General features: G+C 46.2%; 1 protein-coding gene across 1 annotated transcript in view; it reads right to left on the bottom strand.

The window, feature by feature from the left end:
- Nucleotides 1-11,831: 11,831 nt before the first annotated feature.
- The window catches only part of LOC110490703 (NUAK family SNF1-like kinase 1), a 26,676-nt gene continuing 11,967 nt past the window's right edge, over nt 11,832-26,540 (bottom strand). The window contains exons 3-7 of the mRNA XM_036956928.1: nt 26,276-26,427; nt 22,803-22,868; nt 22,516-22,635; nt 20,104-20,236; nt 11,832-18,798 (exon numbers count right to left, since the gene is read on the bottom strand). Coding sequence (XP_036812823.1) covers nt 17,675-18,798; nt 20,104-20,236; nt 22,516-22,635; nt 22,803-22,868; nt 26,276-26,427 — 1,595 coding nt within the window. The 3' untranslated portion in view covers nt 11,832-17,674. The remainder of the gene's footprint in view (nt 18,799-20,103; nt 20,237-22,515; nt 22,636-22,802; nt 22,869-26,275; nt 26,428-26,540) is intronic.

Here is a 26,540-nt window from a genome sequence, read left to right as displayed (position 1 = left end):
ATCTAAGTGTCACATGATCTGTCACATGATCTCAGTATATATATACACCTGTTCTGAAAGGCCCCAGAGTCTGCAACACAGCTAAGCAAGGGGCACCACCAAGCAAGCAGCACCATGAAGACCAAGGAGCTCTCCAAACAGGTCAGGGACAAAGTTGTGGAGAAGTACTTATCAGGGTTGGGTTATAGGAAAGTATCCGAAACTTTGAACATCCTACAGAGCACCATTAAATTCACTTTTAAAAATGTTTAAGAATATGGCACCACAACAAACCTGCCAGGAGCGGGCCGCCCACCAAAACTCACAGACCAGGCAAAGAGGGCATTAATCAGAGAGGCAACAAAGAGCCCAAAGATAACCCTGAAGGAGCTGCAAAGCTCCACAGCGGAGATTGGAGTATCTGTCCATAGGACCACTTTAAGCCGCACACTCCACAGAGCTGGGATTTACACTCCACAGAGCTGGGATTTACTGAAGAGTTGCCAGACAAAAAGCCATTGCTTAAAGAAAAAAATAAGCAAACACGTTTGGTGTTCACCAAAAGGCATGTGGGAGACTCACCAAATGTATGGAAGAAGGTACTCTGGTCTGATGAGACTAAAATTTAGCTTTTTGGCCATCAAGGAAAACGCTATGTTTGGCGCAATCCCAACCCCTCACATCACCCCGAGAACACCATCCCCACAGTGAAGCATGGTGGTGGCAGCATCATGCTGTGGGGATGTTTTTAATCAGCAGGGACTTTGAAACTAGTCAGACTTGAAATAATGACAAATACAGGGAAATTCTTGAGGGGAAACCTGTTTCAGTCTTCCAGAGATTTGAGACTGGGATGGAGGTTCACCTTCCAGCAGGACAATGATCCTAAGCATACTGCTAAAGCAACACTCGAGTGGTTTAAGGGGAAACGTTTTAATGTCTTGGAATGGCCTAGTCAAAGCCCAAACCTTAATCCAATTGAGAATCTCTGGTATGAAGATTGTGTACACCAGCGGAACCCATCCAACTTGAAGGAGCTGGAGCAGTTTTGCCTTGAAGAATGGGAAAAAATCCCAGTGGCTAGATGTCCAAAGCTTATAGAGACATACTCCAAGAGACTTGTAGCTGTAATTGCTGTAAAAGGTGTCTCTACAAAGTATTGACTTTGGGGGGGGTGAATAGTTATGCACGCTCAAGTTTTTGGTTTTGGTCTTATTTCTTGTTTGTTTCACATTAAAAAATACTTAGCATCTTCAAAGTGGTAGGCATTTTGTGTAAACCCCCCCATAAAATCAATTTTAATTCCAGGTTGTAAGTCAACAAAATAGGAAAAATGCCAAGGGGGGTGAATACTTTTGCAAGCCACTATACACCTCCGTTAGGTTGATAGAAATCCTCCTGATTTAGTTTAATGATTAGGCTGATCGTTATTTCTACAAAGCCTACACTTGATTTTGTAACGTGAGTGGGGTGGGTGTGGCTTCATAACAATGACGATAGCAGTTCCACCTCCGACACCACCAAAACATCAGCTATGAAGGCGTTGCCTATCATCGGTGAAAGCTTGACCTGATTGAATCTAGGCCTAAGTGTATGTGGAGGCAGAGGGCTTTGCATAGCAGAAACTCCCATCTACCCCTTCAGCCTGCCTCTCTACACTATCAGCCCAGTCTCTGTTGAGTGAAGAGGAGAGAGATGTCCACACATGTCAACTCCTTAGAATGCTCAAATAGTCTCTATTGCTGTGGGAACAGAATACTGTCAGTGGAGGAATTATCTATGTTCTTCACTTACAGGTTAAAGGTTAATCATCAGTCACTCATCAACCCACCTACCCCCCTACCTGCATAGCATAGATAGATATATAGATTCTGATTAGTGAAGCCGAATCTCATCTCTCACAAGTCAATGCCCTGGAATGTGATACCTACCTCTATTCTCATTCACCAGTTTTTTTCTCTCTTCATTTTTCAGGTTATATTACATGTATCTAAGATGGTGAAGGACAAACACACATACCAGTGGTCTGATGCGATGACACTGTTGGACTGGGTCCAAGAAGTTAGTAGATTCCTGTATATCAGCCCGTAGATCTGGGTCTACTATTAGATGTTAGGTAGCCTTGTTCAAGACAGAATGTGTTAACTCCACTACTGCAGAAATACTGTCGCCTAAAATGTTGTGTATGTTTGCCTTCGCCCTATTGCACCAACTATCTGTGTCATAAGTCAAATCACTACAGCTTGAGTCCTGGAATACAACACTATCTACAATACTACTGTGCAGATCCTTGTAAGAAAAGAAAACTAGTGAATACACCAATAAACATATACTGTATAGTACAGCAAGCTCTTTAAAAACATCATGGGCAGACCTGGCATAGCACAGAACATGCATGAGTGATGTGGTAATGATTATGGTGCCGGGCCAGAAGGGGACTGTTGTCATGTGTGAGCTTTACAATGAGAGCGTGATGAGAGCTTTGCAGAGACGTGAAAGCCTTATCCAGCTAGACAGATGACCAGGGTGTATGCACACACACACACACACACACACACACACACACACACACACACACACACACACACACACACCTCCATGCCTCTCCTAGCTATCTATATCTCCTTATTTTACTGATACGAGTGGTTGGCCTCGTGACAGCAGTCTGCAGGCATGTCAGAGTGGTTGGCCTCGTGACAGCAGTATGCAGGCATGTCAGAGTGATGGGGAGGAATGTAGGACTTGGTCAGTAAGCAGAGAGAAAAGGGTTGGTATGCAGTGGTGTAAAGTACTGACATAAAAATACTTTAAAGTTCAGTAATACTTTAGTTGTTTATTTGGGGTGCCTGTACTTTACTTTACTATTTATATTTTTAACAACTTTTACTTTTACTTCACTACGTTCCTAAAGAAAATAATGTACTTTTTACTCCATACATTTTCACAGACACCCAAAAGTACTCGTCACATTTAGAATCTTTAGCAGGACAAGAGAACATCCCTGGTCATCCCTACTGCCTCTGATCTGGCGGACTCACTAAACAGAGAACATCCCTGGTCATCCCTACTGCCTCTGATCTGGCAGACTCACTAAACAGAGAACATCCCTGGTCATCCCTACTGCCTCTGATCTGGCGGACTCACTAAACAGAGAACATCCCTGGTCATCCCTACTGCCTCTGATCTGGTGGACTCACTAAACAGAGAACATCCCTGATCATCCCTACTGCCTCTGATCTGGCGGACTCACTAAACAGAGAACATCCCTGGCCATCCCTACTGCCTCTGATCTGGTGGACTCACTAAACAGAGAACATCCCTGGTCATCCCTACTGCCTCTGATCTGGAGGACTCACTAAACACACATGCTGTGTTTATAAATGATGTATGGGTGTTGGAGTGTGCCCCTAGCTAAAACAGGAAAATTGTGCTATCTGGTTTAATATAAGTCATTTGAAATGATTTATGCTTTTACATTTACTTTTGATACTTTAGTATATTTAAAACCAAATACACTGCTCAAAAAAATAAAGGGAACACTAAAATAACACATCCTAGATCTGAATGAATGAAATATTCTTATTAAATACTATTTTCTTTACATAGTTGAATGTGCTGACAACAAAATCACACAAAAATGATCAATGGAAATCTAATTTATCAACCCATGGAGGTCTGGATTTGGAGTCACACTCAAAATTAAAGTGGAAAACCACACTACAGGCTGATCCAACTGTGATGTAATGTTCTTAAAACAAGTCAAAATGAGGTTCAGTTATGTGTGTGGCCTCCCTACAACGCCTGGGCATGCTCCTGATGAGGTGGCGGATGGTCTCCTGAGGGATCTCCTCCCAGACCTGGACTAAAGCATCCGCCAACTCCTGGACAGTCTGTGGTGCAACGTGGCGTTGGTGGATGGAGCGAGACATGATGTTCCAGATGTGCTCAATTGGATTCAGGTCTGGGGAACGGGCGGGCCAGTCCATAGCATCAATGCCTTCCTCTTGCAGGAACTGCTGACACACTCCAGCCACATGAGGTCTAGCATTGTCTTGTATTAGGAGGAACCCATGGCCAACCGCACCAGCATATGGTCTCCCAAGGGTCTGAGGATCTCATCTCGGTACCTAATGGCAGTCAGGCTACCTCTGGCGAGCACATGGAGGGGTGTGCGGCCCCCCAAAGAAATGCCACCCCACACCATGACTGACCCACCGCCAAACCGGTCATGCTGGAGGATGTTGCAGGCAGCAGAACGTTCTCCACTGCGTCTCCAGACTCTGTCACGTCTGTCACGTGCTCAGTGTGAACCTGCTTTCATCTGTGAAGAGCACAAGGCGCTAGTGGCGAATTTGCCAATCTTGGTGTTCTCTGGCAAATGCCAAACGTCCTGCACGGTGTTGGGCTGTAAGCACAACCCTCACCTGTGGACGTCGGGCCCTCATACCACCCTCATGGAGTCTGTTTCTGACCGTTTGAGCAGACACATGCACATTTGTGGCCTGCTGGAGGTCATTTTGCAGGGCTCTGGCAGTGTTCCTCCTGCTTCTCCTTGCACAAAGGTGGAGGTAGCGGTCCTGCTGCTGGGTTGTTGCCCTCCTACGGCCTCCTCTCCTGATGTACTGGCCTGTCTCCTGGTAGCGCCTCCATGCTCTGGACACTACGCTGACAGACACAGCAAACCTTCTTGCCACAGCTTGCATTGATGTGCCATCCTGGATGAGCTGCACTACCTGAGCCACTTGTGTGGGTTGTAGACTCCGTCTTATGCTACCACTAGAGTGAAACCACCGCCAGCATTCAAAAGTGACCAAAACATCAGCCAGGAAGCATTGGAACTGAGAAATGGTCTGTGGTCACCACCTGCAGAACAACTCCTTTATTGGGGGTGTCTTGCTAATTGTCTATAATTTCCACCTGTTGTCTATTCCGTTTGCACAACAGCATGTGAAATTTATTGTCAATCAGTGTTGCTTCCTAAGTGGACAGTTTGATTTCACAGAAGTGTGATTGACTTGGAGTTACATTGTGTTGTTTATGTGTTCCCTTTATTTTTTTGAGCAGTGTACATTTAGACTTTTACTGCAGTAGTATTTTACTGGGTGACATTCAGTTTTACTGCAGTAGTATTTTACTGGGTGACATTCAGTTTTACTGAAGTAGTATTTTACTGGGTGACATTCAGTTTTACTGCAGTAGTATTTTACTGGGTGACATTCAGTTTTACTGCAGTAGTATTTTACTGGGTGACATTCAGTTTTACTGCAGTAGTATTTTACTGGGTGACATTCAGTTTTACTGAAGTAGTATTTTACTGGGTGACATTCAGTTTTACTGCAGTAGTATTTTACTGGGTGACATTCAGTTTTACTGCAGTAGTATTTTACTGGGTGACATTCAGTTTTACTGCAGTAGTATTTTACTGGGTGACATTCAGTTTTATTGCAGTAGTATTTTACTGGGTGACATTCAGTTTTACTGCAGTAGTATTTTACTGGGTGACATTCAGTTTTACTGCAGTAGTATTTTTTAAGGTATCTTTACTTTTACTCAAGTTTGACAATTGGATACTTTTTCCACCACTGTTGCTATGTCAGCTAGGTGACTCCTGCTCTTTACTCTAAATAACAGAGGGAGAAGGGTTGCTATGTCAGGTAGGTGACTCCTGCTCTTTACTCTAAAGAACAGAGAGAGAAGGGTTGCTATGTCAGGTAGGTGACTCCTGCTCTTTACTCTAAAGAACAGAGAGAGAAGGGTTGCTATGTCAGGTAGGTGACTCCTGCTCTTTACTCTAAATAACAGAGAGAGAAGGGTTGCTATGTCAGGTAGGTGACTCCTGCTCTTTACTCTAAAGAACAGAGGGAGAAGGGTTGCTATGTCAGGTAGGTGACTCCTGCTCTTTACTCTTAAGAACAGAGGGAGAAGGGTTGCTATGTCAGGTAGGTGACTCCTGCTCTTTACTCTAAAGAACAGAGAGAGAAGGGTTGCTATGTCAGGTAGGTGACTCCTGCTCTTTACTCTAAAGAACAGAGAGAGAAGGGTTGCTATGTCAGGTAGGTGACTCCTGCTCTTTACTCTAAAGAACAGAGAGAGAAGGGTTGCTATGTCAGGTAGGTGAATCCTGCTCTTTACTCTAAAGAACAGAGGGAGAAGGGTTGCTATGTCAGGTAGGTGACTCCTGCTCTTTACTCTTAAGAACAGAGGGAGAAGGGTTGCTATGTCAGGTAGGTGACTCCTGCTCTTTACTCTAAAGAACAGAGAGAGAAGGGTTGCTATGTCAGGTAGGTGACTCCTGCTCTTTACTCTAAAGAACAGAGAGAGAAGGGTTGCTATGTCAGGTAGGTGACTCCTGCTCTTTACTCTAAAGAACAGAGAGAGAAGGGTTGCTATGTCAGGTAGGTGAATCCTGCTCTTTACTCTAAAGAACAGAGAGAGAAGGGTTATGCTATGTCAGGTAGGTGACTCAGCTAAGTCCCAGGTCATGATAACACAGACCTCAGCTAAGTCCCAGGTCATGATAACACAGACCTCAGCTAAGTCCCAGGTCATGATAACACATACCTCAGCTAAGTCCCAGGTCATGATAACACATACCTCAGCTAAGTCCCAGGTCATGATAACACATACCTCAGCTAAGTCCCAGGTCATGATAACACATACCTCAGCTAAGTCCCAGGTCATGATAACACACACCTCAGCTAAGTCCCAGGTCATGTAAAACATACCTCAGCTAAGTCCCAGGTCATGATAACACATACCTCAGCTAAGTCCCAGGTCATGATAACACATACCTCAGCTAAGTCCCAGGTCATGATAACACATACCTCAGCTAAGTCCCAGGTCATGTAACACATACCTCAGCTAAGTCCCAGGTCATGATAACATGGTAACAGGTATAACAGCTAAGTCCCAGGTCATGATAACAGGTATAACAGCTAAGTCCCAGGTCATGATAACATGGTAACAGGTATAACAGCTAAGTCCCAGGTCATGATAACAGGTATAACAGCTAAGTCCCAGGTCATGTTAACATGGTAACAGGTATAACAGCTAAGTCCCAGGTCATGGTAACAGGTATAACAGCTAAGTCATGAAAACACATCCCTCAGCCAAGTCCCATGTCATGGTAACAGGTATAACAGCTAAGTCCCAGGTCATAGTACAATGGTAACAGGTATAACAGGGTAGATGTGTGTGAGTAATGGGTGAGGATGCTTTAGGTCAAAGGGGAGGAGAAGTATTTTTCTCCTAGACCATTTAATGAAACCATACCTAACAGTGTAGATGGTGTAGGATGACCAGAATGACCTGTTCGGGTTCTCTACGCATGGGATTCCACAGTCACGGGTCACCTCTCCCCATCAGTGGGGGGGGGGGTCTTTAAGGGGCCACATTGAAAGAACACCTCTGTTTGTAGGAAAGGAGGATTACCAACTGATACTGAGTAATTATCCTGAGAGCTCAGACAGACGAACAACACCCCACAGACACATAGAATCAGGCATGGACGCAGCCGCACGCACGCACGCACACACGCACGCACACACGCACGCACACACATATACCTCTCTCTCTCTGCCCAACACTCACATCGCCCATGGTCTATACCTTCATTCCTCAGCCCCTGTCTTGGTCGCTGATTGGCCAGTTAGATTGAACAACCAAACAGCCTATTGATTCCTGTTGGAATGTTTGGAATGTTAGATGGCTATCAGAGTTCCTGAACATCTGAGGTCAGTTCTCCCGTAACCTGGGGCAACTTAGGAACTCTTGGAATTTCCATTCCTTAGTGACGAGGCCAGGTCAGGAACCCAATGTCCTCCTTAACCTGGGTGTGTCTCAAATGGCACCCTATTCCCTACATAGTGCACTACTTTTTGAGTCCAATGGGCCCTGGTCAAAAGTAGTGCACCCTATAGGGAACAGGATGCAGTTTTGGACACCCTGTTGTTAGTTGGTGACTGCTGAGATTCCATATATGGACAGGTTGAACCTGGATGTAATATAAATAGGGTCAATCTCTAACTCATGTCAGTGACAGAGAATGTGTGTGGTTGTTGACTTTGGCAGGACCTTTGTGGATGTATGCACCAGCTATTTATGTACAGTATCAGCCAAGCTGTGTATGAAGTAGGGCAAAGACTGACAGTCAGACAGCACCAGCGTCTCAGTACTGATCTTTCTCCCATTCTGAGTGGCATCACCCTCCTCCCTTCAAAGACAGGCTAAAGATGTGTGTGTGTGTGTGTGTGTGTGTGTGTGTGTGTGTGTGTGTGTGTGTGTGAAAAAGACATTGAAAGAGGAGATGCAAGGGAAACTCACAACAGAATGTTTCAGCCCAATCCTACGCCGATAGGATGAGCGTTCCCTGTGGTGATGGAGAGAGAGGTTTAGTTGTAGCTATACAGCTGGGTTGGGAGAGAAAGATCTGTCCTATTTGGGCTTTATCTGGGTGGATGAGAACAAACACACTGAAATCACTAAAATATCTCTCTCCCTCATCACAACACCCTAACCTCTCTCCTCACGTCTTTATTAGTGTTGTCATCACTCACAATACATATATAAATATCTCCCTCTTCATCACAACACTAACCTCTCTCCTCACTTCTTTAGACGTTCTTTAATAGTGTGGTCATCACTCACTATATATATATGACCTTTTACCAGAATTCTCAACCTCCCACCACTCTCTCTCCTCTTCTCTCTCTCTCTCTCTCTCTCTCTCTCTCTCTCTCTCTCTCTCTCTCTCTCTCTCTCTTTCTCTCCCTCTCTCCTCTCCTTCTCCCTCTCTCTCTCTCTCTCTCTCTCGCTCTCTCTCTCTTTCTCTCCCTCTCTCCTCTCCTTCTCCCTCTCTCTCTCTCTCTCTCTCTCGCTCTCTCTCTTTCTCTCTCTCCCCTCTCTCTTTCTCTCCTCTCCTCTTCTCTCTCTCTCTTTCTCTCTCTCCTCTCCTTCTCCCTCTCTCTCTCTCTCTCTCCTCTTCTCTCCCCCCTCTCTCTCTCTCCTCCCACCCCCCTCTTTGTAGTGGTTCTTGATCGTATGCCAGACATTCCAAATGGTGTAGTAGTCCAGACAACCGGAGACAACCCATTCAGCCAGTCAGAACCAAATACCTGGATTCCCGAACATGGCCAGCATAGAAGCAGCTAAAAATAGAAAGATCACCACAGAAACGTGTTTGCCGTTCATAGAGAAATGCTTAATGGCGTGGTCACTGGTTCCAGGGTTTTGGGGTTAGCTTGGGTTGGGCTGGGTTGGAGGAGGGGTGATACATTGAGCTCCAGATTCCTTCCCTGCTACTAGATTGAGAGCTCTACAGTAGCCTGGGCCCACATCTGTTTGTGCTGTGTTGCCAACTCTTATGGTCATTCTGATGTTTGGTGTATATGACAATAGAAGTTGGCTACACAGCACAAACAGACCTGGGACCAGGCTATCTCTACAGCACTCGGTCAGTAGTAGAAAGAGACCAGTCTTCTCAGAGACGTTCGAAGAAGCCAACCCATGCTAGGAGCTTTAAACCGGCCCTTTAAACCGGCCTTTAAACCGACCCTTTAAACCGGCCCTTTAAACCGACCCTTTAAACCGGCCCTTTAAACCGGCCCTTTAAACCGACCCTTTAAACCGACCCTTTAAACCGACCCTTTAAACCGACCCTTTAAACCGGCCCTTTAAACCGGCCCTTTAAACCGACCCTTTAAACCGGCCCTTTAAACCGGCCCTTTAAACCGGCCCTTTAAACCGACCCTTTAAACCGGCCCTTTAAACCGACCCTTTAAACCGGCCCTTTAAACCGACCCTTTAAACCGGCCCTTTAAACCGGCCCTTTAAACCGACCCTTTAAACCGGCCCTTTAAACCGGCCCTTTAAACCGGCCCTTTAAACCGACCCTTTAAACCGGCCCTTTAAACCGACCCTTTAAACCGGCCCTTTAAACCGGCCCTTTAAACCGACCCTTTAAACCGGCCCTTTAAACCGGCCCTCTAAAACAACCACTGTCACACACCTACACACACACTTACACACTCCACTGTGCTGTTACTACTGGCCCTGGGCCTGCTTGGGTTCCTGGTGTGTGTGTTCCTGTGTTTACTTTACTTACTCTGTTTTCACCACCAGACCCACCAGACCCAGCCCTGCATGTGGAATGTCCTGCTAGCCTACAGTGCATGTTCCTCCAGACAGGAGCATGTCCTGCTAGCCTACAGTGACTGTTTCTCTAGACAGGAGCATGTCCTGCTAGCCTACAGTGACTGTTCCTCCAGACAGGAGCATGTCCTGCTAGCCTACAGTGATTGTTTCTCTAGACAGGAGCATGTCCTGCTATTCAACAGTGACTCTTTCTCTAGACAGGAGCATGTCCTGCTATTCTACAGTGACTCTTTCTCTAGACAGGAGCATGTCCAGCTAGCCTACAGTCAAACAAACACATTTATTCATAAAGCCCTTTCTACATCAGCCGATGTCACAAAGTGCTATACAGAAACCCAGCCTAAAATCCCAAACAGCAAGCAATGCAGATGTAGAGGCACGGTGTTTAGGAAAAACTCCCTAGAAAGGCAGGAACCTAGGAAGAAACCTAGAGAGGAACCAGGCTCTGAGGGGTGACCAGTCCTTTTCTGGCTGTGCCGGGTGGAGATTATAACAGAACATGGCCAAGATGTTCAAACATTCAAAGATGACCAGCAGGGTGCCTGTTTCTCTAGACAGGAGCATGTCCTGCTAACCTATAGTGCAGTGCCTGTTTCTCTAGACAGGAGCATGTCCTGCTAGCCTACAGTGCCTGTTTCTCTAGACAGGAGCATGTCCTGTTAGCCTACAGTGCCTGTTTCTCTAGACAGGAGCATGAGTGACTACCTTCAGACTTGGCCCTTTTCACTCCTCTGTTGGTGTTCAGTCCAAGGGAAAACACTAGTCCACTAGAGTTTATGCAAGTTCCCACTCTGTCTTAATGTGCATCCCAAATGGCACTCTATTCCCTATGTAGTGCACTACAGAGCTCTGGTCAAAACTGGTCCAAAGTAGTGCTCCCGAGTGGCGCAACGGTCCAAGGCACTGCATTTCAGTGCTAGAGGCGTCACTACAGACACTCAGTTCCAGGCCGTTTTACAACCGGCCGTGATTGGGAGTCCCATAGGGCAGGCGCTCAATTGGCCCAACGTCGTCCGGGTTTGGCCGGGGTAGGCCATCATTGTAAATAAGAAGTTGTTCTTAAAAACTTGCCTGGTTAAATAAAACAAATTAAAAATATATATATAGAGAATAGGGTGCCATTTGGGACACACTTCTGTCTTGAACTGTAGTTCACTAAGTCCTGATAACAGAACATGTCTCTTCTCCTGTTACATACTGTAGTCTACACCTATTCCCTCCTGTGTTAAATGACATACTGTAGTCTCCACCTATTTCCTCCTGTGTTAAATTACATACTGTAGTCTCCACCTATTCCCTCCTGTGTTAAATTACATACTGTAGTCTACACCTAATCCCTCCTGTGTTAAATTACATACTGTAGTCTACACCTATTCCCTCCTGTGTTAAATGACATACTGTAGTCTACACCTATTCCCTGCGGTGTTAAATACCCCTCCTTCTCCTTTATCTTCTCAACAACCTCAGCGAGAAATATGGACTGGTCTGGTCTGTGACATGTCTTCTTCCTGCTGGCTGTCAGAGAAAACAAAGCCTGCAGCTATAATACGGTTGTTTTGACAACTAGGTAGTGTAAGAGGAACATGGAGAACAAGGGACATGGAGTACTTATTTTCCTTTGCTGAGGGAGACTTTTACTAGAGTCAGCATGGGAAGACTTTAATAGACGCACGCAAGAACACACACCAGAGACGACAAGAGACTGAAATGGAGCTGTTTATTTGAGATGATTCAGAAAGAAGATATTGTGAGAATCTGTGGTTTCCTCACTCTCCTGACTACATACATGATTTCCACTGTAATACGTAGTAGAGAACAACGCTATTACACAATCTGAAACTGTTTTTATAAAAACCAGAACAGCACATCTGTGATGGTAACAAACAAAAGCACGATCCAGGTTGAACCATCTATAACCAGATAGTAACTATAGTAACAGTAATAACTTCACTATTAATAGACAGCAGCAAAATAAAGCTTAAATAACATTATAATACTTCATCATAAGATAATATCTAGTCAAGTTTTCCTATAGTTATATGACATATTGTAACAAACAGATGTAGGCTAACATCTGTTTTGTCTAGTTAGGCAGAGGGCAGCTTGGGGGCTCTTAGACCTGTTGAGACTTGATGGCACCCCTTTCTTTTCCATTACATTCTACATAGGTGTGTGTGTGTGTGTGTGTGTGTGTGTGTGTGTCTCCCAGAGAATCACTTGTGTTTACAACTTGTTCTTTACTGTTGTTGAACTTTAACCTCTTCAGTCCCTTATACACACACATACGCTAACCCTGTTTTCATAGGAGGCAGGTCCCCTTCCAGTTACTAAGGCAGACCTGGTACACATCCTCTGCCCATAAAATAAAACCATACAATGTTTCTATATTTTGGAAAAATCAAAAACAGAAGCATGATTAAAAACAAATCCTATGAAAATACTAACATAGTATCATTTTTCAGCGCTGTAAAATCCAGTTACAAAATACCATTTCAGTCCATACAACACTTAACAAGACTGTTGGTTGTTATGGTAACACCCTGGGCCCTGAGCCATAAAGACCCCTGACCTTTCAGAATCATTCATTGGCTGATTTTGATTTATTTTGATGAGCTATCCGTTGGCGTATGTGACATTTCCACAGTGGGGCTCCATTGATTTCTCAACACTAATATGCTTCAGTCTGTTTGGGTTTCTCGGACACCACCCGATTGTTTAAATGTCTGGGCCTGTGTCCCAAATGGCAACCTATTTCCTATGTAGTGCACTCCTTTTCACAAAGGGCCCATAGAACTGCGTTCAAAAGTAACCAATAGGGTGCCATTTGGGACACAAACCCAGACATTTAAACAACCGTGTGGTGTTTGAGAAACCCAAACACACTGAAACATATAATTGCCTGGGTTATTTCTGTTCTAGAGTGGAACTGAAGGTTATGCCCTCTCACCAAGCCACGCTTCATAGAGCACATATAACTGGTCCAGCAGCACACAGGCTGTAGAGAGAGAAGGTCATCTATATGTAACACTCACAGTGAGCTAACACACTGCTGTTCTACCAAGGATGTATAGTACCAGCTACAGTGACTGTAATGACTTTCAGCTACAGTGACTGTAATGACTTTCAGCTACAGTGACTGTAATGACTTTCAGCTACAGTGACTGTAATGACTTTCACCTACAGTGACTGTAATGACTTTCAGCTGCAATGGCTGTAATGACCTTCAGCTACAGTGACTGTAATGACCTTCAGCTACAGTGACTGTAATGACTTTCAGCTACAGTGACTGTAATGACTTTCAGCTGCAATGGCTGTAATGACCTTCAGCTACAGTGACTGTAATGACCTTCAGCTACAGTGACTGTAATGACCTTCAGCTACAGTGACTGTAATGACCTTCAGCTACAGTGACTGTAATGACTTTCAGCTGCAATGGCTGTAATGACTTTCAGCTACAGTGACTGTAATGATCTTCACCTACAGTGACTGTAATGACTTTCAGCTGCAATGGCTGTAATGACTTTCAGCTACAGTGACTGTAATGACTTTCAGCTCCAGTGACTGTAATGACCTTCAGCTACAGTGACTGTAATGACTTTCAGCTACAGTGACTGTAATGACCTTCAGCTACAGTGACTGTAATGACTTTCAGCTACCGTGACTGTAATGACTTTCAGCTACAGTGACTGTAATGATCTTCAGCTACAGTGACTGTAATGACTTTCAGCTACAGTGACTGTAATGACTTTCAGCTACAGTGACTGTAATGACTTTCAGCTACAGTGACTGTAATGACTTTCAGCTACAGTGACTGTAATGACTTTCAGCTACAGTGACTGTAATGACTTTCAGCTACAGTGACTGTAATGACTTTCAGCTACAGTGACTGTAATGACTTTCAGCTACAGTGACTGTAATGACTTTCAGCTACAGTGACTGTAATGACTTTCAGCTACAGTGACTGTAATGACTTTCAGCTACAGTGACTGTAATGACCTTCAGCTACAGTGACTGTAATGACTTTCAGCTACAGTGACTGTAATGACTTTCAGCTACAGTGACTGTAATGACTTTCAGCTACAGTGACTGTAATGACTTTCAGCTACAGTGACTGTAATGACTTTCAGCTACAGTGACTGTAATGACCTTCAGCTACAGTGACTGTAATGACTTTCAGCTACAGTGACTGTAATGACTTTCAGCTACAGTGACTGTAATGACTTTCAGCTACAGTGACTGTAATGACTTTCAGCTACAGTGACTGTAATGACTTTCAGCTACAGTGACTGTAATGACTTTCAGCTACAGTGACTGTAATGACTTTCAGCTACAGTGACTGTAATGACTTTCAGCTACAGTGACTGTAATGACTTTCAGCTGAAATGTGTTGAACTGTGTATCTTCCCAACTTAAAGCTGAACTTATTCGGTCAGCTGAAACATAATTCCCTTCACCCTTCCAAACATTCTTTCCATTTTACCTTTTTCACTCAACCTTTCTCTCTCTCTCTACTCCCCCTTTCTTTTCCCAGCTACATTAAGCTACTATCGCTCTCTCTGTCTATCATCTCCTCTCTCTCTCTCTCTCTCTCAGCACTCTCTCAGCACTCTCTCAGCACTCTCTCTCTCTCTCTCTCTCTCTCAGCCCTCTCTCTCTCTCAGCCCTCTCAGCCCTCTCTCAGCCCTCTCTCTCTCTTTCTCTCTCTCTCAACCCCCTCTTTTCTCTCTCCACTCTCAGTCTTCAGTCTGGGGAGGAAGAGGTGTAACAGCCCTGGCCAGCACCCAACTTCCCTCCACAAACAAGACCTCTACAACCAACCCATTAACTCCTCCCACTAACTCACGTCTATCTACCCCTTGTTTTTTCAGTATTTCTCTTTCTAAAACAACGACAGTTCATTTACATACGGCCTACACATGAGCTAGTCCTGTAGACTGGAGGGCTTGTAGCCACAACTCTGTGAATCAACTTAAGTTTTGACTACAGGTCTCTACCCACCTTCTTCTGTTCTTTCAGTCGTTCTGTCTTTCAGTCCCATTTCTAAAACAACGACAGTTCTACTGTGAAACCAAATGGTTACGAACATGAACAAGTCCTAGTTGTTTCGACTCGGGAGACTGCGTGGTCACAGCTCTGTGAATCGCCTCCCTATAGTTGTGTCTCGTGTGGTGAGTTTGGTTGGTTATCTATCTGTTCCTCCATAAACCTTCAGGAAATACAGTACATGATAACATAGCACTAATAAAGGCACTTCCTGTGGACGGCCCATACAGTAGACTTATATCAATACACACGGTTTGCTCTTCAACCTTCCCACTGTGATACTGAACAATAGATGTCCTGCTGGATTAGGACCAATATCAAGTATGGCATTCATGTCAATTCAATCAAGCAATACTATTATACAGTACCATTCCTTGAAGGGTACATACACCTCAGTACGTCTTGAAATTACCAAAACACACAGGCAATATATGTCTGTTTCAACAATATAAATAGATAACACACGGTTATCATTAGGTTGAGATAACATGAACAGTAGTCCTGACTGTCTGTTACATTGAGATAACATGAACAGTAGTCCTAACTGTCCATTACGTTGAGATAACATGAACAGTAGTCCTGACTGTCCATTACATTGAGATAACATGAACAGTAGTCCTAACTGTCTATTACATTGAGATAACATGAACAGTAGTCCTAACTGTCTGTTACATTGAGATAACATGAACAGTAGTCCTAACTGTCTATTACATTGAGATAACATGAACAGTAGTCCTAACTGTCTGTTACATTGAGATAACATGAACAGTAGTCCTAACTGTCTGTTACATTGAGATAACATGAACAGTAGTCCTAATTGTCTGTTACATTGAGATAACATGAACAGTAGTCCTAACTGTCTACTACATTGAGATAACATGAACAGTAGTCCTAACTGTCTGTTACATTGAGATAACATGAACAGTAGTCCTGACTGTCCATTACATTGAGATAACATGAACAGTAGTCCTGACTGTCTGTTACATTGAGATAACATGAACAGTAGTCCTAACTGTCTATTACATTGAGATAACATGAACAGTAGTCCTAACTGTCTGTTACATTGAGATAACATGAACAGTAGTCCTAATTGTCTGTTACATTGAGAGTAGTCCTGACTGTCCATTACATTGAGATAACATGAACAGTAGTCCTAACTGTCTGTTACATTGAGAGTAGTCCTGACTGTCCATTACATTGAGAGTAGTCCTGACTGTCTGTTACATTGAGACAACATGAACAGTAGTCCTAACTGTCTGTTACATTGAGAGTAGTCCTGACTGTCCATTACATTGAGATAACATGAACAGTAGTCCTAACTGTCTATTACATTGAGATAACATGAACAGTAGTCCTAACTGTCTATTACATTGAGATAACATGAACAGTAGTCCTAACTGTCTGTTACATTGAGATAACATGAACAGTAGTCCTAACTGTCTGTTACATTGAGATAACATGAACAGTAGTCCTAACTGTCTATTACATTGAGATAACATGAACAGTAGTCCTAACTGTCTGTTACATTGAGATAACATGAACAGTAGTCCTAACTGTCTATTACATTGAGATAACATGAACAGTAGTCCTAACTGTCTGTTACATTGAGATAACATGAACAGTAGTCCTAACTGTCTATTACATTGAGATAACATGAACAGTAGTCCTAACTGTCTGTTACATTGAGATAACATGAACAGTAGTCCTAACTGTCTGTTACATTGAGATAACATGAACAGTAGTCCTAACTGTCTGTTACATTGAGAGTAGTCCTGACTGTCCATTACATTGAGATAACATGAACAGTAGTCCTAACTGTCCATTACATTGAGATAACATGAACAGTAGTCCTAACTGTCTGTTACATTGAGATAACATGAACAGTAGTCCTGACTGTCTGTTACATTGAGATAACATGAACAGTAGTCCTAACTGTCTGTTACATTGAGATAACATGAACAGTAGTCCTAACTGTCTGTTACATTGAGATAACATGAACAGTAGTCCTAACTGTCTACTACATTGAGATAACATGAACAGTAGTCCTAACTGTCTGTTACATTGAGATAACATGAACAGTAGTCCTAACTGTCTGTTACATTGAGATAACATGAACAGTAGTCCTAACTGTCTGTTACATTGAGATAACATGAACAGTAGTCCTAACTGTCTACTACATTGAGATAACATGAACAGTAGTCCTAACTGTCTGTTACATTGAGATAACATGAACAGTAGTCCTAACTGTCTACTACATTGAGTTTCACCACAGCATGGTTTGTGACTCTGAATGACATACAACACAATACTTATTTAGCTCTATTGAACATGTAAAGATGTACAGCAGCACTGTCTCTGAGAGGGTAGATTCAGTACATTAAGGTGGCTGGGATGCCCAGTTCACAACACACCTGGCCAGTCCTAACCCAGAAATGAAGGTTCAAGTGTGTGTCTGTCCTTCCCATGTCCCTTCCCTTCCAAACTCCCAACTCGATCTCCTCTAGGTCAGATTGCTGCTGATGTCCAGGGTGTGTTGGTAGACCTGGGTCACATCATCCATGTCCCCTAGCAGAGAGAAGCTGCCGTCGTCACCAGGAGACCCTGGTGTCCCTCGGGTCCCCACCTTCCCCCCATGGAGCCCCCCTGCAGCCGTCTGGAGGCCCCGTCTGAAGCCTGCCAGCTGGAGTAGATCCTCAGCCGACATACAGGCCCTGACGTGTGGCTGCGGGGAGGAGGGAGACCAATCCATTCCCATTAAGGGGGGAACACTGGAGAGACCCATCTCCTCACAGACAATACTGGAGGGTTTACTCTGGCTGCGAGAGAGGCCCGAGTCCCCCAGAGTCTCTCCGTGGTAGCTCATATTGGACAAGCCACTGTGGAAGGAAGTGGAGTTGCCGTACTTCCCATTACGCTTCAATATGCCCTTTCTCCCCATGGACCTCTTTGTTGGTGAGCTGGCGGGTGGGGCCATGGAGGTGCTGCCCCCTAGCAGTTCAGAGGACTCACTGCGCTCCGGGGAGGAGTAGTAGCCAGACTCCCGCTGCTGGTTGTTCTTCAGGATGCCCTTCTTGGGGAGGGTGGGCACCATCTTGGCCGGCGAGACCCCCAGGCGATCCTGATCATCGTCCTCTTCCTCATCTCTCTCGGGGCTGGAGAGCAGCTCCCTTCCCTCGTGGAAGTGCAGGGAGCGACTCAGCTCGATCTCCCCCAGGCTGTGGGACCTCTGCTCAGACACATGCATCTTCAGGATCCCCTTGGGTCTCTTCAGTCCTGGTTTGTCTTTGTCTTCCCACGCGGTGTGATGGTGGAGCGCTCCGCTATCATTCTCCTTCCTGGACTTCCTCAGGCGCTGGCGGCCAGCGTGGGGGGGTACGGCAGGGTGTTCCGAGCGGGGGGGCTTGACCGGCACCACCCTGGGTGACTCTGTGGTGCGGTTCTGCCAATCGATAAAGCGTGCTAGCGTTGGAGAAGAGATGCAGCCACTGTTGTCCTTCTGGACGTCACAGTCACACACAGTGGTCTTCCAGCCCCAATTGACCCACCAGTGGTTGGCGATGTCTTCCACCGTGGCTCGACGCTCCGGGTTAACCATCAACATCCAGCGGATCAGACCACGAGCATCTGGGAGAGAGTGGAAGGTGAGGCGGACAGGGACTTTAGCAGCAATCTATGGCATTATTTAACAGACAGAGAGAGAGAGGAGACAAACAGAGAGAGAGGAGACAGTTACAGAGAGAGGGAGGAGACAGTTACAGAGAGAGGGAGGAGACAGCTACAGAGAGAGGGAGGAGACAGCTACAGAGAGAGAGAGAGAGAGCGAGAGAGAGGAGACAGCTACAGAGAGAGAGAGGAGACAGCTACAGAGAGAGAGAGAGAGAGAGAGAGAGAGAGGAGACAGCTACAGAGAGAGAGGAGACAGCTACAGAGAGAGAGAGGAGACAAACAGAGAGAAAGGAGTCAGCTACAAAAAGAGAGAGGAGACAGCTACACAGAGAGAGAGAGAGAGAGAGGAGATAGCTAAAGAGAGAGAGAGAGAGAGGAGACAGCTACAGAGAGTGAGAGGAGACAGCTACAGAGAGAGAGAGAGAGGAGACAGCTACAGAGAGAGAGGGGAGACAGCTACAAAAAGAGAGGAGATAGCTACAGAGAGAGAGAGGGGAGACAGCTACAAAAAGAGAGAGGAGACAGCTAGAGTGAGAGGAGAGAGCAAGAGAGAGAGAGAGAGAGAGAGAGAGAAAGCGCTACAGAGAGAGACAGAGAGGAGACAGCTACAGAGAGCGAGAGAAAGAGGAGACAGCTACAGAGAGTGAAAGAAAGAGGAGACGGCTACAGAGAGAGAAAGAAAGAGGAGACGGCTACAGAGAGAGAAATGAGGAGACAGCTACAGAGAGAGAGAGAGGGGAGACAGCTACAGAGAGAGAAAGAGGAGGCAGCTACAGAGAGCAAAAGAAAGAGGAGATGGCTACAGAGAGAGAAAGAAAGAGGAGACAGCTACAGAAAGAGAGAGGAGACAGCTACAGAGAGCGAGAGAGAGAGGAGACAGCTACAGAGAGAGAGGGAAAGAGGAGACAGCTACAGAGAGAGAAAGAAAGGAGACAGCTACAGAGAGAGAGAGGGGAGACAGCTACAGAGAGAGAGAGGGGAGACAGCTACAGAGAGAGAGAGGGGAGACAGCTACACACAGAGAGAGAGAGAGAGGAGACAGCTACAGAGAGAGAGAGAGAGGAGACAGCTACAGAGAGAGAGAGAAAGAGGAGACAGCTACAGAGAGAGAGAGAGAGGAGACAGCTACAGAGAGAGAGAGAGAGAGAGAGGAGACAGCTACAGAGAGAGAGAGAAAGAGGAGACAGCTACAGAGAGAGAGAGAGAGAAGACAGCAACAGCGCGAGAAAGAAAGAGGACACCGCAACAGAGTTAAACTAGTACCTGAGGACTGTGTAGGTTCCCTGTACTCTCCGTTGGTGATCTGGCGGATGAGTTTATTGTGGTCTTCCCCATCAAAGGGCATGGTCCCATAGACCAGGGTGTAGAGAAGCACTCCCAGGGCCCAACTGTCTACCTGGAAACACAACACACTGGTAGTTACAATACTGTCTACCTGGAAACACAACACACGGGTAGTTACAATACTGTCTACCTGGAAACACTACTGTCTACCTGGAAACACAACACGCTGGTAGTTACAATAGTGTCCATAGCGTTCTTGTATGGTGGCCTCAGTAGCACACAGACCTCAAGGCTGCTGATTTACTACTGTTGGTTTGTCATGGTTATACTTCCTACTGTTTTCACACCCGTCTGCTGGCTAAGATAATGGCCCTTTAATGTGTTTTAACAGAAAGAATAACACGATTCTGTATCTTCTCCAAACACTCCGTTCTTTGCACACTGATTGCTGTTGTAAAAGCCATGTCAAGGTCTGTGACTTAAGTGATTGGGTTCTGTTCTGATGAGGTTGCCTTTGGCTCTGAGGTACAGTATAGACCGTAGGCTTCGGCTCAAATGGCAGCCTATTCCCTATGTAGTGACCAGGGCTCATAGAGAATATGGTTTCATTTGGGACACAGGCCGTATTCTCTGATTAGCTGAGATAATCTCCAGGAATCACAGTGTTCTGTAAACCACAGCTAGCTGGGAAACAATGGGGAAGTCTCTGGGGAAGTCTACTCCCCTGACTCCATAACCTCAGTGCGTGCGTGTATATAGAGCTGTGATTGTTGGCTAGGACTCTGTCGGTCTCGGCCTCTTTGACCAGCTGTGTCAAACCGAGGAAGGGCTTTTCTCAGGAAGCTAAAGGAGATGGGAGTAGAGGAGGGGTGACAGGGTCAGCTGGTGTAAGGGTCATTATGTCAGATTTACTGTAGGGTGGGAGAGGGGCGGCTCCTAATGCCTCATGAAATGATGGGACTCAGTGAACTCCTGGAGTCATAGTCATTCTGGGTCTATGTTTGGTAACATGTTGAGACTCCTTTCAGATGAGTGAGCTGACCTGGGCTGGGCCTGACAGAGGGGGGGGGGGGGGGGGGGAGGGGGGGGGGGGGGGGGGGGGGGGGGGGGGGGGGGGGGGGGGGGGTGTGTGTGTGTGTGTGTGTGTGTGTGTGTGTGTGTGTGTGTGTGTGTGTGTGTGTGTGTGTGTGTGTGTGTGTGTGTGTGTGTGTGTGTGTGTGTGTGTGTGTGTGTGTGTGTGTGTGTGTGTGTGTGTGTGTGTGTGTGTGTGTGTGTGTGTGTGTGTGTGTGTGTGTGTGTGTGTGTGTGTGTGTGTGTGTGTGTGTGTGTGTGTGTGTGTGTGTGTGTGTGTGTGTGTGTGTGTGTGTGTGTGTGTGTGTGTGTGTGTGTGTGTGTGTGTGTGTGTGTGTGTGTGTGTGTGTGTGTGTGTGTGTGTGTGTGTGTGTGTGTGTGTGTGTGTGGTGTGTGTGTGTGTGTGTGTGTGTGTGTGTGTGTGTGTGTGTGTGTGTGTGTGTGTGTGTGTGTGTGTGTGTGTGTGTGTGTGTGTGTGTGTGTGTGTGTGTGTGTGTGTGTGTGTGTGTGTGTGTGTGTGTGTGTGTGTGTGTGTGTGTGTGTGTGTGTGTGTGTGTGTGTGTGTGTGTGTGTGTGTGTGTGTGTGTGTGTGTGTGTGTGTGTGTGTGTGTGTGTGTGTGTGTGTGTGTGTGTGTGTGTGTGTGTGTGTGTGTGTGTGTGTGTGTGTGTGTGTGTGTGTGTGTGTGTGTGTGTGTGTGTGTGTGTGTGTGTGTGTGTGTGTGTGTGTGTGTGTGTGTGTGTGTGTGTGTGTGTGTGTGTGTGTGTGTGTGTGTGTGTGTGTGTGTGTGTGTGTGTGTGTGTGTGTGTGTGTGTGTGTGTGTGTGTGTGTGTGTGTGTGTGTGTGTGTGTGTGTGTGTGTGTGTGTGTGTGTGTGTGTGTGTGTGTGTGTGTGTGTGTGTGTGTGTGTGTGTGTGTGTGTGTGTGTGTGTGTGTGTGTGTGTGTGTGTGTGTGTGTGTGTGTGTGTGTGTGAGAACTTCCTCCAAGACAGGAACGGGTGTTCACTACCTTCACTTGTCAGCTTAAGGACAGACCCAGGGAGCAAGAGCACTTTTTGGGATGGGGGTTCCCTTCAGTGTTTCCCTTATCCAACTGTTATAGGGAATTTGTTCTGGGGATTTTCCACTGGTGAGAACCCGGGAGTTTAGATTTGAGTCTTATTTCCATGAGCCTCAGAGAGAGTATAATTTACAGCAGGATCAGTCCAGCAGTTCTGAAATAAGACTCTCTGGGTTTCAGAATGACACAGATCAGAAGTGAAGAGAAGGATTTCCCTTGTTCCCTGCCATGTGGGCTATTCGTGTCTTTGTGTGTGTGTGTACCTCTGGACCATGGTAGGGCCTGCCGTTGACGATCTCTGGTGAGGCGTACAGAGGGCTGCCACAGAACGTCTGAAGGAGCTCGTCTTTGTGGTAAAGGTTGGACAGACCAAAGTCAGCAATCTGGAGGAGAGAAGATCATGGCAATCAACGTTAAATGACCCTTGGATAAGACTCGCAGATCCCTGATTGCACCTGTAAAGAGACTGTTCCTATCGCTAAGATGCTGTGTTGAAATACAGAATATGAAAGACAAGAGATGGATGTCTCTACAGGGTCAAAGGTCTTACCTTGATATTACAGTTTTCATCCAGCAGCACGTTTTCCAGTTTTAAATCCCTGTGCACCACTCCGTTCTACAAAGACATTACAGGACAAGTCTAATTAAACTGTGACCCATTTACACACACACACACACACACACACACACGCACACACGCCCACGTACACACACACACATGCCCACGTACACACACACACACATGCGCACCTTTCTTTTGTCTACTATGTTTGGTGAGCTCATCCGCAATGGTTATTTTCAAGTGGCACATGTTCTATATAAATGTAACATCTTTAATTCATCTCAATGACAAAATGTATTCTTGTAAACATCTCCCGTGTTGTTGGGTGACACACTAAACAGCTGTTAAACATGTGGGACACAGGATCCGCATCTCAAACGCCACCCTATTCCCTACATAGTGCACTACTTCGGGCCAGAGCCCCATGGGCCCAGGTCGTAATGAGTGCAGTAGTCAGCGCATGTAGGGATAAGGGTGCCATTTGGAATTCAGGCAGTGACAGGAAGTGTGGTCATGGTTCAATATGAACCACGTGAACAGTTTGACCATGCTCTGTGTGTTGATAATTCACTTAACCAGGGAAGGCAGATATGCTCAAAGAAAGATGTGGCCGACCTCTCTCTCTCTCTTTTTTTCTCTCTCTCTCTCTCTCTCTCTCTCTCTCTCTCTCTCTCTCTGTCTCTCTCTCTCTCTGTCTCTCTCTCTCTCTGTCTCTCTCTCTCGCTTTTCTTTATCTCTCTCTCTCTCTCTCTCTCTCTCTCTCTCTCGCTTTTCTTTCTCTCTTTCTCTCTCTCTACCTCCCTCCCTCCCTCTCTCTCTCTCTCTCCCTCTCTCCCTCCCTCCCCCCTCCCTCCCTCCCTCCCTCCCTCCCTCCCTCCCTCTCTATCTGTAGGGAGGAAGCAGGGGAAGTCTATACTCTGCCACACTTCCTTCCGTCTGTCACTGCAGCGCTGCCCTGTCCTAACCTACTGTATCTCTATGTCCGGCTCCTCCCTCCTCACCATGTCATGGTTGCCCCTGACAACTCCCTCACCAGGATGTCACGGTTGCCCCCCGACAACTCCCTCACCAGGATGTCAGCAGCAGCTGTAGCCAGCCCTATCCGTCAGTCATCCTCTCCCAGCTGGCACCCTATTCCCTTTGCAGTGCACACTTGTTTTAACCAGGGCCCATGGTAGTGCACTATATTTGGGATGCACCCTCAGTCTCTCCCAGCTGGGGATATGACATCACTCCACCAGGACCTACAGTAATGACATCAGTCATAGCCACCAGCTGTAGGGACTGTGGAGGACAAAGGGCCAACACTCTCTCTGTCTCCCCAGGGAACAGCACTCAACCTGGAGGTGGAGAGGGCCTGAGGGAAGGGGAGGGTGGGTGATGGGCTGCTACATGGGCACAGAAGGGCAATTATGTGTCTTATTGTGTGAGCTAACTCTGGTCTGCTGTAGGGTACTGTACTCTGGTCTGCTGTAGGGTACTGTACTCTGGTCTGCTGTAGGGTAATGTACTCTAGTCTGCTGTAGGGTACTGTACTCTGGTCTGCTGTAGGGTACTGTACTCTAGTCTGCTGTAGGGTAATGTACTCTGGTCTGCTGTAGGGTAATGTACTCTGGTCTGCTGTAGTGTACTGTACTCTGGTCTGCTGTAGGGTAATGTACTCTGGTCTGCTGTAGGGTAATGTACTCTGGTCTATTGTAGTGTAATGTACTCTGGTCTGCTGTAGGGTAATGTACTCTGGTCTGCTGTAGGGTAATGTACTCTGGTCTATTGTAGTGTGATGTACTCTGGTCTGCTGTAGTGTAATGTACTCTGGTCTGCTGTAGGGTACTGTACTCTGGTCTGCTGTAGTGTAATGTACTCTGGTCTGCTGTAGGGTTCTGTACTCTGGTCTGCTGTAGAGTAATGTACTCTGGTCTGCTGTAGGGTACTGTACTCTGGTCTGCTGTAGGGTACTGTAATCTGGTCTGCTGTAGGGTACTGTAATCTGGTCTGCTGTAGGGTAATGTACTCTAGTCTGCTGTAGGGTACTGTACTCTGGTCTGCTGTAGGGTACTGTACTCTGGTCTGCTGTAGGGTAATGTACTCTGGTCTGCTGTAGGGTACTGTACTCTGGTCTGCTGTAGAGTAATGTACTCTGGTCTGCTGTAGGGTACTGTACTCTGGTCTGCTGTAGGGTACTGTACTCTGGTCTGCTGTAGGGTAATGTACTCTGGTCTGCTGTAGGGTAGTGTACTCTGGTCTGCTGTAGGGTACTGTACTCTGGTCTGCTGTAGGGTACTGTACTCTGGTCTGCTGTAGTGTAATGTACTCTGGTCTGCTGTAGGGTACTGTACTCTGGTCTGTTGTAGTGTAATGTACTCTGGTCTGCTGTAGGGTAATGTACTCTGGTCTGTTGTAGTGTAATGTACTCTGGTCTGCTGTAGGGTACTGTACTCTGGTCTGCTGTAGGGTACTGTACTCTGGTCTGCTGTAGTGTAATGTACTCTGGTCTGCTGTAGGGTACTGTACTCTGGTCTGTTGTAGTGTAATGTACTCTGGTCTGCTGTAGGGTAATGTACTCTGGTCTGCTGTAGTGTAATGTACTCTGGTCTGCTGTAGGGTAATGTACTCTGGTCTGCTGTAGGGTACTGTACTCTGGTCTGCTGTAGGGTACTGTACTCTGGTCTGCTGTAGGGTACTGTACTCTGGTCTGCTGTAGGGTACCGTACCCTTTAACTCTGGTCTGCTGTAGGGTACTGTACTCTGGTCTGCTGTAGGGTACTGTACTCTGGTCTGCTGTAGGGTAATGTACTCTGGTCTGCTGTAGGGTAATGTACTCTGGTCTGCTGTAGGGTAATGTACTCTGGTCTGCTGTATGGTAATGTACTCTGGTCTGCTGTAGGGTACCGTACCCTTTAACTCTGGTCTGCTGTAGGGTACTGTACTCTGGTCTGCTGTAGGGTACTGTACTCTGGTCTGCTGTAGGGTAATGTACTCTGGTCTGCTGTAGGGTAATGTACTCTGGTCTGCTGTAGGGTACTGTACTCTGGTCTGCTGTAGGGTAATGTACTCTGGTCTGCTGTAGGGTACTGTACTCTGGTCTGCTGTAGGGTAATGTACTCTGGTCTGCTGTAGGGTAATGTACTCTGGTCTGCTGTAGGGTAATGTTCTCTGGTCTGCTGTAGGGTAATGTACTCTGGTCTGCTGTAGGGTACTGTACTCTGGTCTGCTGTAGGGTAATGTACTCTGGTCTGCTGTAGGGTAATGTACTCTGGTCTGCTGTAGGGTACCGTACCCTTTAACTCTGGTTTCCAACTACAGAATGGATGTGTGTGGGTTGGGACAACTGCATAGCTTTTCCTTGTAGAAATGTCCATTGGCTTAGGGCACAGGCCCAGGATCAGCTCAGCCTTCCCCAGGTCCTAGCCTTTACCATACAGAAGAGAGTAAAAGTGACCTCAGATCAGCGCATCTCTTACCTTGTGACAGTGGTGCACGGCGGAAACAATCTGCCTGAAGAAGTGTCGTGTCTCTCTCTCGCTCAGCCGCCGTCGCTCGCTGATGTAATCATACAACTCTCCCTTACTGGCGTATTCCATCACGATCACTATCTTGTCCTTGTTCTCAAACACTGGACACAAGGACATACACAGAGGACAACGTCAGGATGGGAGGAGTTTGAAATCAGCAAACCCATCTCAGCTTGCATCCCAAATAGCCCTCTATTTACAGATATAGTGAACA

The sequence above is a fragment of the Oncorhynchus mykiss genome, chromosome 21 (assembly GCF_013265735.2).
Source record: "Oncorhynchus mykiss isolate Arlee chromosome 21, USDA_OmykA_1.1, whole genome shotgun sequence".
Lineage (NCBI taxonomy): Eukaryota > Metazoa > Chordata > Actinopteri > Salmoniformes > Salmonidae > Oncorhynchus > Oncorhynchus mykiss.
The sequence above is the reverse complement of the archived record's forward strand: the minus strand, read 5'-3'. Positions and strand labels throughout refer to the sequence as shown.